Raw genomic sequence first — 19,635 nt, forward strand, 5'->3', positions numbered from 1 at the left:
AATTAAAAAAAAAAAAAAATAATAATAAAAAATATGGAGCCATTTTTTTTTTTCTTACATAAATACATCCACAGTTGCTCGTTTAAAGTTACGAACAGCCCTTTTAACACACTTGCTGCTCCCCAGTTGGACTAAAATTTCAAGATATCAGTTTGATTAGAAGGTTGATGAGTCAAGAACCTTTCATCGTTGTCAAACCTATATTTCGTCCGTGTCATTTTCACGGTTCTGATATAACTGTCAAAAACCGTTCGCTAGGCTGCAATCGAACGGAGAGTCAGCAGAATAATTTATACCATGATCCTCCTTATCATTTACCTTCGAGACCAGTTTTGCAAACGGTAATTATTTCTGAAGTATGAATATTAACTAAGATCTTCAGGCGTGACAGTGACGATTTGCACACATGATTCGTACAGTACAGGGAAGCTAGTGACCCAAATTATGCGCTTTGTTTAGGAATGTCTAACATCTTTCAAGCAGTTATTGTCTTTTAGAGAGCGAAAGTAGCCACCCAAATTCAGGGTCCGAGGGTCCAAGCCCCCACACCGTCTCGTCCCCCAATTAATGAACATATCCATGTTGCGCCTCTTTTGGAATCGTGATAATTAAGTGGAAACACTGTGGTGATTTGTTAAATGGTTTCCAGAGGAACTGTCTAAGGATAGTTTCGCGCATTGGTTTGACTGACTGAATATCACACACTAAGTTCTAAGATAGATTTGGCTCAATCCCACTTTCTAGGGCTATAATCAAAGAAAAGTTAGGATGACTAGAAACAAGTCTTACGGATGAAGGATGACATAGATTGTGCTTTTTGGCCATCAATCTGGGGCCAAATGAAAAGGAGGTCGTCCCCGAAAAAGGCGGAAGAGGCAATTAGAAAGAACCTAAAGGAAATTAGAACTTCACCTAAGGGGGTAAGAAAAAAGCTTTGAATAAATTGAGGTGGAGGAGGAGCTTGCACAACTGTATTGACCTCAGGCAGCTTGAAGCTGAAGGGAAATGTAAATTGTAGCAACAATGCAACATTGTGGCTAAAACTGAAATATGAGCATTCTAAAACAAAACACAGTATATCAGCAGATGGTTTCCGATTTCCATCGCAGTTCTTCTCCTAAGATTTCTGAGGCATTTGATTAAAGATCAGAGGCTAACATTGAAATATGGATAAACAAAATGCAGCATGCTGATTAAAAACCTAGCAGAAATTCGTAAAAAAAAAAAACAACACAATTTTATATCAGCATGTAAATCACAAACTGGAAACTCAAAACCTCCATAAACAAGGTTATCTAGGATATCGCATTAAAAAAAAACTATGATTAAATAAGAAATCATACTTAAAACGAATAAACTTACCACAAATAAGCACAGCCCCCCCCCCTCCCCAACCCAAAAACTTAAAAATTAATTTAAAATATACTAAAAATACATATTTATTTGGATTTTTTTCTTCATTACATATTTTTTTTAAACGGAAATACTTCTCAAACTACCGTATTCACACTTAATAGAAATTAAATCTCAATTTAAATTATCTTGTCGCGAAGTTCTCATCCTTTTACATCCATCCTTACGTACACAGTAATTTCGTTAGCTAAGAGAGTTTTAAAAATATCGATTAATAATAATCGAAGCAATATATCGGCATATGCAATGAATATAAAAAAGTCACACTTAAACACCTCTGCAAACGTCCATGATGGCTAGAGTGTCACTTGCGTTTTAATGAAAACCAATAAAAACAAATACATTAAAAAGCCAATCAACTTTCCAGAAAAAAGAAGTTCCGTATAAAAGCATTTATGAAAGTTAATTTAGAAAAAAATCTTACTTCCCTCATTGTTTTCTTTCTTTTAAATCTCTACTTTTCAGAGGCATAAAAACATCAATTGGTAAACCAAAATTTTCCATTCGAGCGACAAATAGATTTTCAGTAAAGAGTAAATGACATTATGGCCTTACTCTTATCAAGTTCGAACATATCTGTACAGGTATATTGCCTGATAAATACCATATATAAGAACTCAAAGTGCTAATCAAATATAACGTTACTAACATTAAAAGAGAGTCTTACCTCCATAGCATTTATGAGCATTCTTGTTAGCCGGAATGGAATTTTTTCTGGAAATTTGTCTCGCGTCATTGCTACTTCAAAACAATCTCCAAAGTCAATATGTAGTATTTTTCCACTCATTCGATCCAACATCAGATTTGACGGATGCCTACAATATTACAAACTGAAGAAGAGATACAAGAGGCTTCCTTTTCTTTTAGACGCCATTTAGATCATTGGATATGAATTAATTGATAGACTTTGAAATAAATTCGAGTTGACTTTTTCTTAATTATAATCATTACATTTATTTCTTCAAAAGAAAAATGCAACCCACATCAGCATCTGCTCCAACTCTATTTCATTTTGAAATGGCGTCCATCCGGAAAAATTGTTCAATTCATTTTTTAAGTAATTATTAATAGCATCAGTGACTATTTTTGAAGTAGATGAACACTTTTAACTTTTAAATATCTTTAGAGACCTGTTTCGAAAATGTTAGAAGTAGCCCAGAGATGTTGGGGGATAGCCTTGGAACATGCTCCAATGACACGAGTGCAGCCAACTAGGAAATTCAAGAGGAAATGCATTTATTAGTGCAAAAATGACCTCCTACTAGGGATTCTTAGATCAACTTCTCCTAAATATATTATGGCAAAAGGCGATTTTATTTTAATCAGTTTGGAAGCCCGTAGATAAAATTTCTTCTTCAAAGTACGGACACACTCCCACACACAGAACTATTAAACCCACATGCACAGCAACAGAAAATGATACATTTGAAGGAAATACTTTATCTACGGGCTTCCAAGCCACTTAAAATAAAATCACCTTTCGCCACAATATGTTTAGGGTAGGTTGATCTAAGCATACCCAGGACCAGACCGTTTCTGCACTAATAAATAATTTCCCCCCTAAATTCGTCAGTTTATCAGCTTAAAATAGAGGATGTGACTTCCCAGGGGATATTCCCAGGCCATCTCGAGAATATACATACATACATATATATCTATATATATAAAAATAAGTTGTCTGTCTGTCTGTCTGTGGATCAGGTGACGTAATGTTTCTGTGTTGACTGACGTCATGTTTTCGACTGACGAAATTACAGACCGGGACATCGGGACACAAATGACGACCGGGACACCGGCACATAGGGAATATAAATGACGCGGGACACTCAAAGAGAAAGCGACCGGGACACAAGGAATGTTCGATTAGCAATCACCATCAACAAAGCACCGGGACACAAATGACGACCGGGACACAGGGAGTATAAATGACGACCAGGACATAAGTAAAAAAAAGCTAAAAAAAACTAAAAAAAAGGTAAAAACTACAAAAAAACTAAAAAGAAAAAAAAAACTAAAAACTAATAAAAAAAACTAAAAAAGAAACAAAATAAAAAAAAGGAAAAAAATGAAAAATGAAGGAGAAAAACAAAACAAAAAAAAATAAAAAGAAAAAAAAAATAAAAAGAAAAAAGAAAAAAAACTAAAAAAAAGTAAAAACCAAAAAAAAAAAAAAAAAGAAAAAAAGGGGAAATGACGACCGGGACACAGGGAATATAAATGACGACCGGGACACAGGGACACAACTACAACGGGGACGCCGGGGGGCACAGGGGGATATATAAATGACGACGGGGACACAGGGAATGTTCGATTAGCAATCACCATCAACAAAGCTCAAAGGCAATCATTAGAATCATGAGGTATAACTAAAAAAACTAAAAAAAAGGTAAAAAACTAAAACCTAAAAAAAAAGACCAATTCAAAAACGAATGTATATACAGACCGGGACACCGGGACACAAATGATGACCGGGACACCGGGGACACAGGGACACAAATACAACGGGGACGCCGGGAGGCACAGGGGGATATATAAATGACGACGGCGACACAGGGAATCGTCGATTAGCAATCACCATCAACAAAGCTCAAGAGCAATCATTAGAATCATGAGGTATAGATCTGAATACGGATTGTTTTCCCATGGACCATTATATGTTGCATGTTCAAGAGTCGGTAAACCTGACAATCTATTTATATGCACAGACAATTGGACAGCAAAGAATGTTGTATATTCGCAAGTTTTACGTAGTTAAAAACATATATATATATATATATATATATATATATATATATATATATATATATATATATATATATATATATATATATATATATATATATATATATATTCACAGGTTGGACATAGGGAGACAACTACAATGGCGCGTAACGACTTACGCGCGCGGGGGGGCTTGGGGGGGGCGCGAAGCGCCCCCACCAACTAGGTGTTGGGGTGGCGCGAAGCGCCACCCCAACAGCTAGTATATATATATATATATATATATATATATATATATATATATATATATATATATATATATATATATATATATATATATATATATATATATATATATATATATATATATATATATGTATATATATATATATATATATATATATATATATATATATATATATATATATATAGCCAGGTAGGATGGAGGAGGAGGTCCACCTCAGGTGCCTTGGCGCTGCTCCAAGTTAGCAGTAGTAGCGTACTCTATTGCAGTGGATTAATAAAAACTATAAGCCAAACACAACCAAACTTTCGACCAAATTAACGCAATTTATACTATACGTTCCTTATTTCTATATTTAAATAATGAAAAATTACACTTGCTTATTACTGAATCTATTTTCCATAAGAATATTCTTTTTAAAAAAAAAAAAGATTGTCTGCCCGTATAATACAACCTCATTCCTTTAATTTCGGCTCTATAATGGAATACAACATTTTCTGAATAAGAGGAGCTTTTCAAAGAAAAACAAGGGGAAAGTTGGAAAGGTTCTGCATGCCAAAGAGAGAAAACCAGAAATAGTATTAATTAGTTGAAGAGACGAGGGAATAAACAACTGACAGATCGTCTTTGTAATAGAAGATGATAAATCAGTTTCCAGATTATGAAAAAGCTGTTAGCTTGGAAATTGAAGGATTAGTCAAGGACTTATAACATGAGACCCTGTGAAGTGTTAACCATGTCTTTTGGACGTTCTAATGCTAAGAATTTATCTTTATATGCAATGTGAGTAGACTTTCCTAATAACTTGTGATTATCAGCTTAGAGAGGAATGATATATGAATGATTTTTCTCTGGATAATTTCCTTTGGTGAGTTTCATTAACATAGTAAAGCGTCTGAGATTGAAAGGCAAAAACGAATTGAAGACTTAAAGCAAGGAGACATCAAACCAAAACGAGCTGAATTCTCTTTAAATGTGAAGCGAGACCTAAGACGGCACAGTAGAAAACGAGCAATGTAGCCAGCCAAACTAAAAACGAACAAAAAAATACAGCAAACAAGTGTTCCGTTACCGACGGTACTAAAAGGATTAAAAAATAATAATGTCTCAGGTGCTGATAGTGTGGTAAATGAGTTTCTTAACTATGGTGGCTATGAGGTTAGAAATATGTTACAGAAGGTTAAGTATATAATTTATGAAAAAAAGAAGTACTTAGCGATTTTAGGAAAACCCTAATCAAACCCCTATATAAGAAAGATGATAAGAGTGAGAGTGGTAATTATAAAGGCATTAGCCTGGTCTCTGTAAAAAGCAAATTACTATTACGATGATACTTTTTAGACTGAGGGATGCTGAAGACAAAGCAGGATGTGTCGACCAAATTATCACTCTTAGGTTAATAATTGAGAAGTGCCTGAGTTATCAAACAACTTTGGTCATCAACTATACAAATTATGAGAAAGCGTTCGATTCAGCTGATACAAGAGCTTTACCGAAGGTCTTATCCTTGTAAGGTATAGGAGACAAATACATTAAAGTGATAAGTGTTACATACGAGAATAACACTGCTAGGGTTAAAGTAGGAAATGAGGTTAGTAGCTGGTTGAGTTAAGCAGGATCTTGTTCTATCCCCATTTATACGGATCATTTTGATGGATTTTGTCCTAAGGAGCACAGGAAAGGCAATGGAAGAATACGGAATCCAATTGGGAAGAAAAACTTTTCTGGGCTTAAATTATGCTGATGACTTAAGCATCCTACATGAAACTGTGAGCAAAATGAATGACTTTTTAGAAGTTTTGCGAGTTCACAGTGCTAAAATAGATTCGAAAATTAATGTTAAGAAGTGTGGTTTCATTCCGCTTTCTGGGGCTATGAGGTTGAGATAGAAAGGTTGAGATGACTAGGACACCCCCAGCGGATGACAGATGACATGTTGTTAAAAATTGTCCTTTTCGGCCAATGGTCTAAGGCTAACGGAAAGCAGGTCGTCCGAGGTTGGGGTGGGAGATGTCGTAGAGAAAGATTTAAGGGAAATGGGAACTTCCTGGGAGTGTGTAAAGAGGAAGGTTTTGAAGAGATTAGGATGGAGGAGGAGCGTGCGTAGCTATGTTGGCCTCAGGCGGCTTGGTGCTGCGGGGGATAATAGTAGTAGTAGTTAACGACCCAAAGGGATGAGTGTCAAATGTCTCTTACTGAAAAAATAGCACGCTGCTGAATTTGAAAGTTGCCTTTAGCCAACTGATTATTCAATATATTTGAAATGAACGGATTGAAAAAGAAAAAACAAGGACAAAATGATGATCCTTTTAAAATAATGAAACAAAAGAGTGATAAATGCCTCATGTTGCTGCAAGTAAGTGTGATGTTGCCTGCTCTCGAGACCCCCAGAAGGCTAGAGTACAATTTGTGCTTTGCTGAAACCTAGTTAAAAAGCTTAAATTGAAATTTTTATTTAACCAATAAATTTTTATACATTGCAAAGGAATGGACTTCAAAGGAAGGAAAGATTAATGACCACTTATCGCACATTACATTCATGCAACTAAATATATTATCAGAAATATAATAATATCGAAAAAATTGAAAAGCAGTTCAAAATATACGATAAATTAGCCTTCACGGGACGCTTGAGGGCTTCAACGCCACACTCATCTGTGTTCGTTTTAAGTCGGGAGTCACTGCTCATTTCGATTTTAATCATACCTTTCAGGTATGATTTCTTCAATCATAGTAATTCCTGCTTGTGTTAGATTCAACATCTTACAAGCTTATTTCGACTCGTTGTAGGCTTTAAGTTCCCTCATTATTTTTCATGAAAGAAATTATTTTAAATTTATTTGTCTTTGGTTTTTTGCTGGCATAGTTTTGTTGATATATTAATAGCAGTGGTAATAGCAAATTTATCAATAGGCGCTAATGGTAATGTATAGCAGAAACGCTATTGTAGCCGTAGTGGGAGCAGTGGCTGCAGATGAAACGAACATCTGAGAAGTCGTGGTAGGAACAATCCTGGTAAGAACAGTCGTAGTAAGAGCAGTCTCATTGAAAAGGGTCAGTATAGCGATGATAGACGTAGTAGTGGTGGCTATGTCGTAGTGGTAGCAGTCATGGTAATCTTCAATTTGATGAAAATTTGACACCATTTGTCGAAAGTGCACGAGCCATTCTTTAGTTTTGGACTCCAGCAATGTAATATTAACCTCAGATTCGTAATACAAAAAGTCGAAAATCTACAAATACAAGTTTGTTGGAAATAGAAATATGTAAATTTGTTAGGCTTTATTTGTGAAATATGTGCTAAATTTGTTTTTCCTTAGTGCAAATCTGTAGCCAACAAGCTAGAAATCCTTAAATACGTGCTTTGGTGTAACGTACACATCATTTTTGAAAAGTGTGGACTAGATGACACGGACCTAAGGATCCTACTAGGAGACCTCTAATCATATGCGTTGAAAGCCCTCCCCTGTCTCTCATTTCAACAATGTATGACCTGTTCACCATTTGTGTAACATTTGGACACTTATTTACCAATTTCATTCATATTATTTCGTTTATTTAATACTGTAAAATCTAACTCTAATACAACGATAAACAACAAAGAAAAAAAGAGTAAAACTAAAGAGAAAACTTATACGGCGTATATTGCAGCCCCAAAAGCTGAGCTTGTAGGAGGATTAATCACTACAGCAACATTACAAATGAGGGAAAACAACACCTAATATAAAACAGATCACTGCATCGATCCATAAGAGAAAAGTGGCAAAACTTATGAACAAAAATAAAAAATACGGACAAAGATCAAAATACAGAATTTTTGCTCCAGTTTGAAAAACCTACAAGCAGATTTAAATAAAATAAGAAAAGCCTTCTCACATGATATATCAGAGGGAAGAGAATTCCATAGCTTAGTAGCTAGATAAACTGAGGAACGCTGGGAAAAGGCGATTCGAAACAGTGGAAGTTCGATGGATAGATCAGACTTACGAAGGGAAAGGGACAGATTCGAAGAAGAAGCTTTTTTAAAAAAAAATACACAGGCTTGTGTAGATAGGAGGAAATTATAAAAAAAAAAGCTGGTAAAAATTTATAAGCTAGGAGGAGACATTTCTTTTTTACCAGGGAATCCAATTTCTTTAATACCAGTATGATTGTGCAAATCAACAGAGGGGTACCTTGGGGGAGGCCGAACAAAGCTTTATTCGGAAGGCGTCTTATAGGAGTTAGTAGACAAGAACATGCCACACCCCAAACAGAACAACAATAAGAAAGTTGTGAACTGAAAAACGCATAATAGAGTGAGACCATTACCTCAGTGGGAAGAAAGGTTTAAACCACGTGGAGGAGAGCCACCTGGCGATTAAAATTTCCCAGAAGATAGGAGAGAAGAGGCTTATAAGAAAGGTTAGCATCCAAAAGCACACCCGAAGTGTTGATTACATAAGTATATAAATTCAGATGTACAGTGAGCAAGCTTAGAAATTCTTACCTGCTAAGGTACTAACCTATTTGAGAATAAATGTGTTTTGTTTTAGGATAGTCAGACCTCGATCTTAAGAATTTCTAATGATTGACGTTTAATCATTTAGAACTTTTTTTTAAATAATCCTCAAGTGATCGGGAGTCGAAAGACGCAACATGTCTATGTGTGCAAAACGGACAGCGGGGGACTTGAAGGGGGTAAGGGCCCAACGACCTTACCAAGAACCATACAATCATTGAATGCAATTACTAAAAATACAATTATTGAAAATACTTATGACACTCTGATTTCAATGATTTGTGTACATCCACTTTTCTCTTAAAATGTATCTATAAAATCACATGTTTCATACGGGCTAGTTTTATAATTTTGCGCTCTTGTCGTTGGGGCTACACGGATTACATTGCCTTCAGAGGCAAATGTTTGAGACTTTTCTGATTAAGAATGAAATTTAGACATTTAACTACGACGGCATATGGAGCAAAGAAACTGTGGAGGTACATGGAGTTGCATGGGTAATTGGGGGGCTAAAACTCGGAATCTGGTATCTCCGTCTTTCCACGACAATCTGTTTACTATGTTCAGGTCAAGGGAAAAAAACATGTGAAAACTCATCGCTCATTGCTAAATCAACACAATTGCCTTGACTTTGTAGCATTCTTAAAGATGGATGATGTATGGACTAGAGTCGAGAGCCTTTTTAACACTGCGTTTAGATCAGCCAAATATTTGTAAAAAGCATTTTTTGATAGGAATGATAGGTACGAACGGAAAAAATTAAAAACAACGAAAATAATTCAACCAGGAATAATTCTAGAGTTATTATCTTACATTAAACTTTTGAGTGACTTACCTATCACCAAGTCCCAAAATATACCCAACCATAGACATGACAGCAAGTGAGCGCGTATAATTCGTTCTGCGGTCAAACCAAACCTCAGAAGATGGAGATTTTAGCCACAGTAGTTTAGACAGGTCATCCCCTTGTGTGTGCTCCAGGGCATGCTCAAATACTTCTACTTTCTGCATTAATGTTAAATGGTCATAGTCTGGGGCCATCTATAAGAGATTTCAACTATATTATTCAATTGGAATCTAAAGTATTCACTAAAATAATATCCAGCTGACACATTTTCTAAACTTGAAAAAGAGCAATATCAACAAATTACGCTCATTTTAGTAAATTTCAGGTCATTTTAGGAATAAATGCATGATCAGAAACTAGTCGCCTAAATTATTTTTAAAATCTTTAAATTGCTGATGTCGTTACCATTTTAAGTGAATCCAGATTCTTGGATCACCTAAAATAAATTGCAGATTAAAAATCTAGCAAATTTAGATTAAATTTGGCAATTTAGAATAAAACACATAAAACCGAGAATTGACTTCACAGAATACCGATTTTCTGAACTTGAAAATAATTTTTTTTCATCAGGTCTAACTTCGAGCTCCCCAAGTTCACAGAACACCTAAGCTGTGTCTCATTTCAAAAGGCAAACTACATAAAACAGGTTTTACCCGTCAACTATCCAAAGAAACAACGTACCTCCCTTAATTTTTTAATTCTTCAAAATGGACCTACGGATTTCCCGTTAAACTGACGGCTTTATAGGTGTCACGACCCATTATACCGAATAGAAAGGCTACCTAGGCAACCAAGTACTTACAACTACAAAAATAAAGATGGTCACACAATCCCAACTATCACTAATTGTTATACAAATTATCAAAGAGTAGGAAATCAAGGAGAGGTGTGGCAACCGATTATGGGGCAAATAAGGCGCGAACTGTAACAGATCCTACAATTTAAATCGACAAAGACTTTTAGACATGTTTCATGCTTTGAATTTGACTGTAAGAAGTGCTATTTGCAATGCTGCTGGTGCTTCACCTCTTTTCCAGAAAGTTGGGAACACACTCAGCCTTTTCACCGATATGTTGTGCCAAGCTGACAGAACAAGCATGGACAATGTTAGCGCAAAAAAAACTAAAGCTTAATGTAAATATTAGATCTATATCGCTTCTCATAATGTTGCATAGTCCAGAAGATCTCGAAAAGCCAGCAACAAACACACTAGTACTTCTCGATAAGAACTGAGCTCTCAATGACAGACGGATAGTGAATTGTTATTCGAAAAGTGTTTATAACACTGTCACCTTTCGAGGGGGAGCGATTGAGCTCTTTTGCAAAAGCTATTCTTCTGTTTCATAGCTCATACCCTTATGTAAGATTATGATATGTCATTCTCTTCACAAAGATTGTCGTAGAAAAGCGAATATTACCGAGTGCCATCGGAAGGGTTTGATAAAGAAAATGGGCTCTAGATTTACAGGCCTTGATCATTGTAACGTCCGTCAGCATATGTTGATTCTCACTTCAGGAAAATGTACATTTCCCCTAACAATCTTTACTCAGTTGAGGGTAGCATAACAAAAAATTTTCATTTTGACTTACTAGCAATCTGCAAATGCAGGTAGTCGTAATCTATACAAGGTAGCCTCAACAGGCTCAAGTAAGTTTGTGGGAAAGCCCTTGAATACGAACTTCAGCAGAAGTCAACTGCCACTTTCAGAATATTTTCTTACTTTAATTGGTTCTACAAGTCATATTACTATCTTAGCTTCAGAATTGCCGTTTCCAAATAACGAGAATATAAACTTATATTCTGGTGCAAGTTATTTCGTGAAATTAACATTCATGTTATTTTCCTATTATACAAGGTTTCATGGTACAATCTAAACCAATATACCCTATGCACGAGCTGACAAGTCGGGAGGAGAACCGTAAACTGACTATGTGCCAAAAACTGTCAGTAAAGGAGATAGTTATTTTTAGTTTTGTTTGTGTTCCGTTGTACTCCTTACGCCTGTACAATAAAACCCGAGGGTAATTGATTTTGTATGAGGGCAGACGAGGCATAAGGTTAACAAATGCAAGCTTTAAAAATAAGATAAGATAATATTTATTTTCAAAAGACTATCACAAGCTCTATAGAGCCAAATTCGCTTTATATGTCAGTAAAAGTTAAGAAAAAAAAAATTTCAAATCAGTACATTAAGTCAAACACTTAAAATTAAAAAGGAATTAAAAAGGCAAAATCATCAAAGATAAAGGGCAAATCAGTAAACTTGACAATTAAATTACAAAAACATTACAGTACATCAAAAATAAAAACGGCAATAGAGGAAAAGGGGAATTTGGCAAGTACATAATCACGAATTATTATTATTGAGGTGTTCCAGAATAAAGGGGATAAAACTTTTACGAAACCTCTCTGTAACAGCATGGATCGGAGAGTAAGTTGGGATTGCTAAGGCCGCTGACCGGGGGAAGCGGAGTCTAATGGGATTGTGAAAATCAGGGAGTAAGTCCTCAGTACGGGGATTGGAAATGACTGATTTAGCGAAGAGCAGGCAAATTTTTTCCCTCCTTTATTTTAAGGTGGTAATGCGTGCAGCTTTAAGGAGGAAGGAGTATGGAATTTTGCCTTTTTTGTAAATGATCCTGAGCGAACGCTTTTGGATCGACTCGATTTTGTCACTAAGTTCATTTGCAAATTGCGAATGCCAGACTGAACATGCATATTCCAATAACGGCCTGATAAACGATAAGTAAACACGGAGGGAATGTATCTTAGGACAATTAAATATGTTTAGCGGCTTAAACATGGATAGTGAAACATTTGCATGTTTAACAATGTTAGAAACATGTGTGTCCCACTTAAAATCATTAGAAATTGTGACACCAAGGAGCTTAACATGTTTCACTAGCATTTCGCGTTGGATACAGGTCGCAAAATACAGGAGTAGATTTCAAGAAGTTGATCGTCATTATCTGTGATTTAGTGGGATTTACTGTAATATTTAAATTCTTAGATTCATCCGAACATTGGATTAGGATTTCAACGGGGTCACTTTTAATATTCCTATGACATCACTCAAGGATCGACAAGTCATCCACATATTTCTATCTTTGGGGGAATTCCTTGCCAATTTCGTTAATCATGATAAGAAATAAGAGTGGTCCCAATAAGGTTCCTTGAGATATTCCACAGTACCTAGGGAGGGGGTTAGAGTAAGTATTTTTGTACTTTACAACTTGTGATCTGTTTGAAAGGAACGATATAACAATATTTACTAATAGTGGGTTAATTTCAAAGTTATCCTGTAGTAAACGGATTAGGATATTGTGGTCAACTAAGTCAAACACTTTTTGGAAATCGACTAAAACCAGGTTTAGCCAAACATTTGGTTTCTCTAGTTCACTTAGGATGGTGTGAATCAAGTGTACAAGGTATTGTCTTGATGCTTCGTCATATCATAGAATGCACCAAGTAGCGTTATTTGCATTGAAAAAATCTTACATCAGATTTATTTCATATATCCAATAGTAGACACATTACACGTTTTTTAACTCAATATTTACCTGAACTTAACTAACGCTCATCCTTGTCTCTCTAGAATGTTATAAAAAAAAATCATTTTTGATAAGCAAAATACTCAGAGAACGTGATCTGACTATATATATATATGCTTCTGCCGCAATTATGCCGATGCCGTATCCAGGCTTTTTATCCAGGGGGGAAGAGGGCTTAAGTTTTTTTTTTCGTATTTTTAAGACCACTATACGAGGCTGAGAAATATTTTGCAGTTTTTTTTTTTTAGGAGAAGTAGTCTTTTTACCCGTAATTTACGAATCGGGGGAATTTTTCGGGGACTAATTCCAGGAGCCCTCCCCTTGGATACGCTCCCGGGACATGTACACAAAATTTTGGTCGGGGAACGCAGGGGGCAAAAATAGTGAATTAAATTGAAAATGCAAGAAATTATAGAAAGGACCATAAAAATTTCTCGGGATTTCAGTGAGGCTAAGGCTCAAAGCATTAATGTAATACAAGGGCTTCCTCATAGCAAAAGCAGTCGAAAGGCAATACATTAAACTTGGTCAGAACTTAAGATATATATATATATATATATATATATATATATATATATATATATATATATATATATATATATATATATATATATATATATATATATACTAGATCAATGACCATCAACTACCGACCGTGAGATATTAAAAACTAAAATACTGAGGAACGATTGTATTGTCAGTTTGTCAAAGCAATTACTCAATTCTATGTCATTTCTTGTAAGAACATAGTGAATATACCTCGAATTTTCAAGTTTTTTACCTGATATTTTTCATTACATTCTTTCAAACAAACGCGCGTAAACTCAAAAAGGATTCATCCTTGTTTTTTCTTCTTTTTTTCTCTCTCTCTTTTTTTTGTCCTGATTCTTTCTGTGTATAATTTAAAAAGAAGAGAATCAGGGGGTGAAGGAAATACACAAGAAATAGAACAACTAAATTAACTATAAAAGCAACAGAGGCGTTCGATCTTTACGGAACTACGCACGAATAATAATAATAAATAAATTTTAAAATCAAGTACAGATCAAGCAACAATAAAAGAAACAAGCAAATTTACAATTCAAATCCATTTATTTATTTTTTACTTTCAACTATTTCTTAGAATCAGGCGTCTTGTCTGTTTGGAAAAAAAAACATCGGCTATACATACGAAGCTCAAAAATATATCCGTTTTTCTGTGAAAAGATAAAAGATGATGAAGCACACTAGTCTTAAAATTGTTCACAAGCCTTGAAAAATTACAACTTGAGGAAAGAAATTCAATTTTAATTTCCTACCTTACAGAGCTACAAGAACAGAAAAGAAACTAAGAGTATTTGCTCATAGACAATACTTTCAGTAAAAGCAGTAGCATATTCCTATCTTCCGGTTAACATTGTCATTAAGCATTTTATTTAATGCCGTTTCCCGATTCGGATGTAATATTTAGTCTTTTTATTTTAATATTGAAGACAATTGGCAGTTGATCTTTAAAAACACCTCAGTTATTATTAGGGTATGTCATTCACACATATGGTCGTGACATTAATTTGGCTAACATTTATGAAAAAAATTCATTGAGCTTAGTTTTTAAACACAAGTCTTAAAATATTGGCTGTTTTGCGTATGATTTCTCCATTGAAAATATCCTCAAGGTTCCTGTGTAAGCACCGTCTTTACGAAGAAAGCGGCCCTAAAATTATAGGATAAACTGATTTTTTAAATTTTATAATCCGATTTTATAAATTTTATAAGCCGATATTAATAAGATTTTACCTTTATAAATTTTACAACTAGAACTTTCATTCAAATTCAACATATTTCTTAATTTTCCAATTTTAGTACTTATTAAATTTCAAATTGTTTCTTTATTTTGTCCCTTCTCTTGTGGAAAAAAAGACGAATTCTGACACAAGTACAAAGACTCCATGAAAATAAGTCATATAAAAACAATTACGTCCTCAAGAGCCAACCAAAGAACAAAAGGCTTAAAAATTAACTAAAACTCAAATATTCAAGAACTGCCAGAAAAAATGAATATTGGCGCAAGTTCAGATCATTATAAAATGTCAGATTTAGAACTCTACAAGGAAGTAAGAAATAACACGAAGAGATCTGATAAGTATGCTACTAGACGAGCGGAGCGAGGTCAAGTGGAATCTCTGCGAGAATTATGAGAGGAGAAGAGATACAAAAAAGGAAAACTTACTCTCAGCATTATTCGATGTTCAATGTTCAACAGAATCTTCTTCTTTTCCCTATAGTCTCTGATTAGCGCGTGTAAAGTATCGCAATGAGGAACCCATCCAATAAGACCACTGTTTGTAGATAAAGGAATTACAGCATATCTCTAAATGAAAAAAAAAGAAACAGCCCTAGTTTATTCTCTTGAAACAACAAAACTGAAGAATGAGTAAGGTATTAATATTGTATGATACTATTAAGCAGGATTTTTGGCAAGAAGAAGCCCTATGTCAAAAAAGTAATTTTGTTTATTCAATAGCCAAATGAATTCAAATGTGTTTCAATTTTCAAAGTTACATTAGAACTAAATTTTCCAAAGTGAACTGTTGTCCAATTCAGCAAATTTCACCATTTTCCCTTTCCCTCATTGAGTTTCGCTTATTTCCGTGGATTTCTTCAGAAGATCTCCCAGCCCCCTCCCCCCGTACGTCCCTGCATCAAGGTATAAAATTCATTTGAAAGAGAGGAATGTGCAAATTCATGAAATAAAGTGGATTCAGTAATAAAATGACGCTGTGATCAAAGATTAATAAAGACGCATCCGTGCGTGTTTTGTGTGAGCCTAGGAAACAGCCCGTAGGATAAAGCGGTTTACAAGCAGATTAATATGAATTCCCTGAGGTTACTGTTTACAAATTGTTTTGGACAATGAACAATTTTGAACCCTCCAAAAATATTTTTTTAAGAAAAGTAAGTCATGCTTTAGGGCGCTGGGTACTTTTGTTTGAGACCCCCCCCCTCAAAAAGGAGGTTGGAGAAAACGTGCACTTAAATGAGATATCGGCTAATCATCTGCGATGGGATACTAGTAATGATGGTAGGAAAACTTAAATCACTTTCACCGGATACGACCTTGCATAGTTCGAAAACTTGACTTTTAACACTTAACAACATTAATTATTATTTCACAAGTTCTTCATTTTTATAAAGTTGAAACGAAAACAGAAACGAGATGACAATAAGCTAGTACTCGAGGGCAAGAATAAACAAAAATGGCATAATCGAGAATTATGTCATATAGTTTAATATTATAAAGAAAATCGATAAAACAGTACCCTTATGAGATGAATTTACACCTCACAGCAAACGGTCCCCTGGTGCATAAAAATAAATACATGAATACATATAATAAAAACAATACTTTAAGTTAATCTAACAAAATACTTCCAGAAGCACTGGAAGAAACATAGTAAGATACACTATCTTGATATCTGCTCCTGTTTTCAACCCAAAAGTTTTTCATTGCAACAAATCATTTCTTTTAAGTTTTCAGGTGTACAAATTTTTAGATTTTTCGGCACAGGACACATCATGGAGGCCTGACATGCCACTAAAACTTAGTCTCTAGTTTTTACAAATATATAGAACCTTTCTTATTGACTCGATAGGGTGTGCGTGTGAACGATATCCATATATGGAACCCATGTAAATGAACCCTCGTGCAGCCGAACCCCTGTTTAACTGAACGGCCGTTTAACTCAATCCCCGTGCAACCCAGCCCCATTTAACTGAGCCCTTGTTCAAAGAAAGAAAAAGAAGGGCCGTCCGGGTATCAAGCACTTTTTCGGTATTCCCAAAAATCTGTTTCGTAATTAATTTTAGCGTCAATATGAAAATAAATAACATATGTCATTAACAAATCAACATTGTATTTGAATAATTTTTTTTTTTTTTTCATTTGGTAGTTTTTCCAAAAGTATTTTTTTCCACTTGCTGAAGGTAATGAGAAGGGGTGCTTTCAAGAGGGAGATTTTAAACACCAGCTGAAAGGTCTTCGATCATAGAGATTTTAGTGGTAGACCTTTTGTGGTTTCAAGCCTTTAAACTCTAGAAATGACACTAAAATCGTATTTTGGGACCCTAAGACATTTTATGATGGTATTGTCACGACGAAACCATAAAAAGCTAGAGAAATGAAACAGAAAAAAAGAGATTTATCAGCGTTTCCAGCTCTTTTTAAAATTCCTATAAAATCGTTTTGTAATAAACTTTACCTATTAAGATGAATCTAAACAATAGCTACCATTCCTGGATAAGCACTAACGGTAAGTTTTTCCTAAGACACTGTTTTTTTCAACATCTTTTCAAGGTTTTGGCTACTATGGGCCGTTATTTTCTCTGTACTAGATCGCAGCTATTACTGTAACTATGATATTCAAGTGTTTCTGGGACCAGGGCAGGGAAAGTTTCACTAATTTTCAAATATGTAAAACAGAAGGATGAACTGTTGTTGTTTAGAGAGGAGGAGGGATAAAGTTTCGCTGTGAAGCAGCATAAAATAAAAAAAAAACTTCAATAATAATTAACAAATACATAAAGAGCATTTCATTCAAGTCAGCTTTTTATCACTTCTGAAAAAAAGAGCTGAATTACAATTTCTAGTTATACTGTTGATTTGAGGAGGGATGAGCTAAATTAGGTTGATGTGAACAGGTGTTGAGTCAAACAGGGTAAGGTTAAACGGGGACTCAATTGCCAGAGGACTGAGTTACACCAGGGTAAAATTGCACGAGGGTTGAGTAACGCAAGGGTTGAATTATACGGGGGTTAAGTTGAATAGGGTTAAGTCGCACGGATATCATGTTGAATGAGGGTTAAGTTGAATGGGGGTTCACTTACACGAGTTGAGGTTCAGTTAAACGGGGTTGATTTACACAAGGATTCAGTTGTACAGAGTTTGAGTTGAATGGTGGATCAATTAAACGGGAGTTTAATTGAATGGGATTAGGTTAAACGGTGGTTGAGTTGCACGGGGGCACGTGATTGCGTCGCGCGAGTGTTCAGTTAGACAGGGATTGAGGTGCAGGAGGATTCAGTTGCACGGCGTTCAGTTAAACGAAAGTTCAGTTGCATGAGGGTTCCGTTGAAATTTCACAAAGGCTTTTTTATTCTTATATCAAAGAAATTAAAAACAAAACAAATAAGTAGGACACAATCAACATTCAAATACCTGAATTGTCAGGTTCCTTCTGAAAGACTCTGGATGGAACCTCAGCAAGGTATTGACGAGACCAAATAACTGCATCACTCTTTCGTCTTGCCTTAAATCTTCGTGTCCTTTTAGTAAATACATATAGTCTCTACCATTACTACCTACAGAAATTAATGCATCATGATTCGAAAGTAATCCACATATCAATCAACATAACATACAGCAAGGCACTAAACTATGGGGGAAGTGGGCTTCTGCGATATAAACCCCTATTCCTACGGAAATTACGCAACAAAGCTTAAATATAAAAAATGTACGCTTTTTAGTCCTATTCTCCTTTCAGCAGCAAAGCAGCAGTCTAGGATTAACTAAGTCTAGAGATATATATCCCTTATGCATCATTTTCACCCCAGTTTTTTGTGTAAAGAACAGAGGACAACCAGGACCCACTCCCCACCCTTCTCGTACCATTAATCTCAAGGTATACACGTAGCACAGCCCCTTACGGCATCAAAACGCGCGAAATCCTAACTCGGTGCAAAAATTAGCTAAGCTCGACTCGAGGTAAAAACAATCAAGTCTAAAGTGTAGAATCTCAGTGACGCGGTGAGAAACATAGCTAAGCATGAACTGGAAAAAATCCAGTTCAAGCCACAGTTACTCCTACCCCAATGCAAGCTTTTCTGTAACATGCAAGTCGGCAGGTAGCACCCTTCTTATATGAAAGTATGAAAGGATTTTCAGTGGTAGTAATTTAGGGCTAAAGGTAATCCCGTTTACCCACAATCTACCCCTCTTCTCACCCCTAGCTTTTCCCAAATTCAGATTTCACCCCTAATCATTAAAGAGTGTCCGATGTGTATGTTCAAAGCTACTGCTAGCACGGGATTTTCAGAGGCCGTAAATATTTCAGTGTCTCATCTATCTTACACATAGAAGTAAATGGAAGCAGTAGGAAGCACACAGATACAGTCAAGGAGAATTTGTGCAAAAAGTTTAACGACTACTGACTCAATTTAGTCAAGGCGCTTGCCGACTTCAAAGGTTCAAACGTTTGTAATTCCTCGACTACTTCTACTAATAACTCACCGCAGCACCAAGCCGCCTGAGCCCAACACAGCTACGCAGGCTCCACCTCCAACCCAATCGATTCAATGCCTTCTTTACACCCTCCCAGGAAG

The 19,635-nt window shown here is 35.5% G+C and overlaps 1 protein-coding gene across 1 annotated transcript in view; it reads right to left on the reverse strand.

The window, feature by feature from the left end:
- Nucleotides 1-19,635, reverse strand: part of LOC136027232 (serine/threonine-protein kinase mTOR-like) — a 126,805-nt gene that overhangs the window by 22,191 nt on the left and 84,979 nt on the right. Inside the window, exons 17-20 of the mRNA XM_065704289.1 lie at nucleotides 18,473-18,615; nucleotides 15,488-15,628; nucleotides 9,715-9,920; nucleotides 2,081-2,228 (exon numbers count right to left, since the gene is read on the reverse strand). Coding sequence (XP_065560361.1) covers nucleotides 2,081-2,228; nucleotides 9,715-9,920; nucleotides 15,488-15,628; nucleotides 18,473-18,615 — 638 coding nt within the window. The remainder of the gene's footprint in view (nucleotides 1-2,080; nucleotides 2,229-9,714; nucleotides 9,921-15,487; nucleotides 15,629-18,472; nucleotides 18,616-19,635) is intronic.

This window comes from Artemia franciscana, chromosome 5 (assembly GCF_032884065.1).
Source record: "Artemia franciscana chromosome 5, ASM3288406v1, whole genome shotgun sequence".
Classification (NCBI taxonomy): Eukaryota; Metazoa; Arthropoda; class Branchiopoda; order Anostraca; family Artemiidae; genus Artemia; species Artemia franciscana.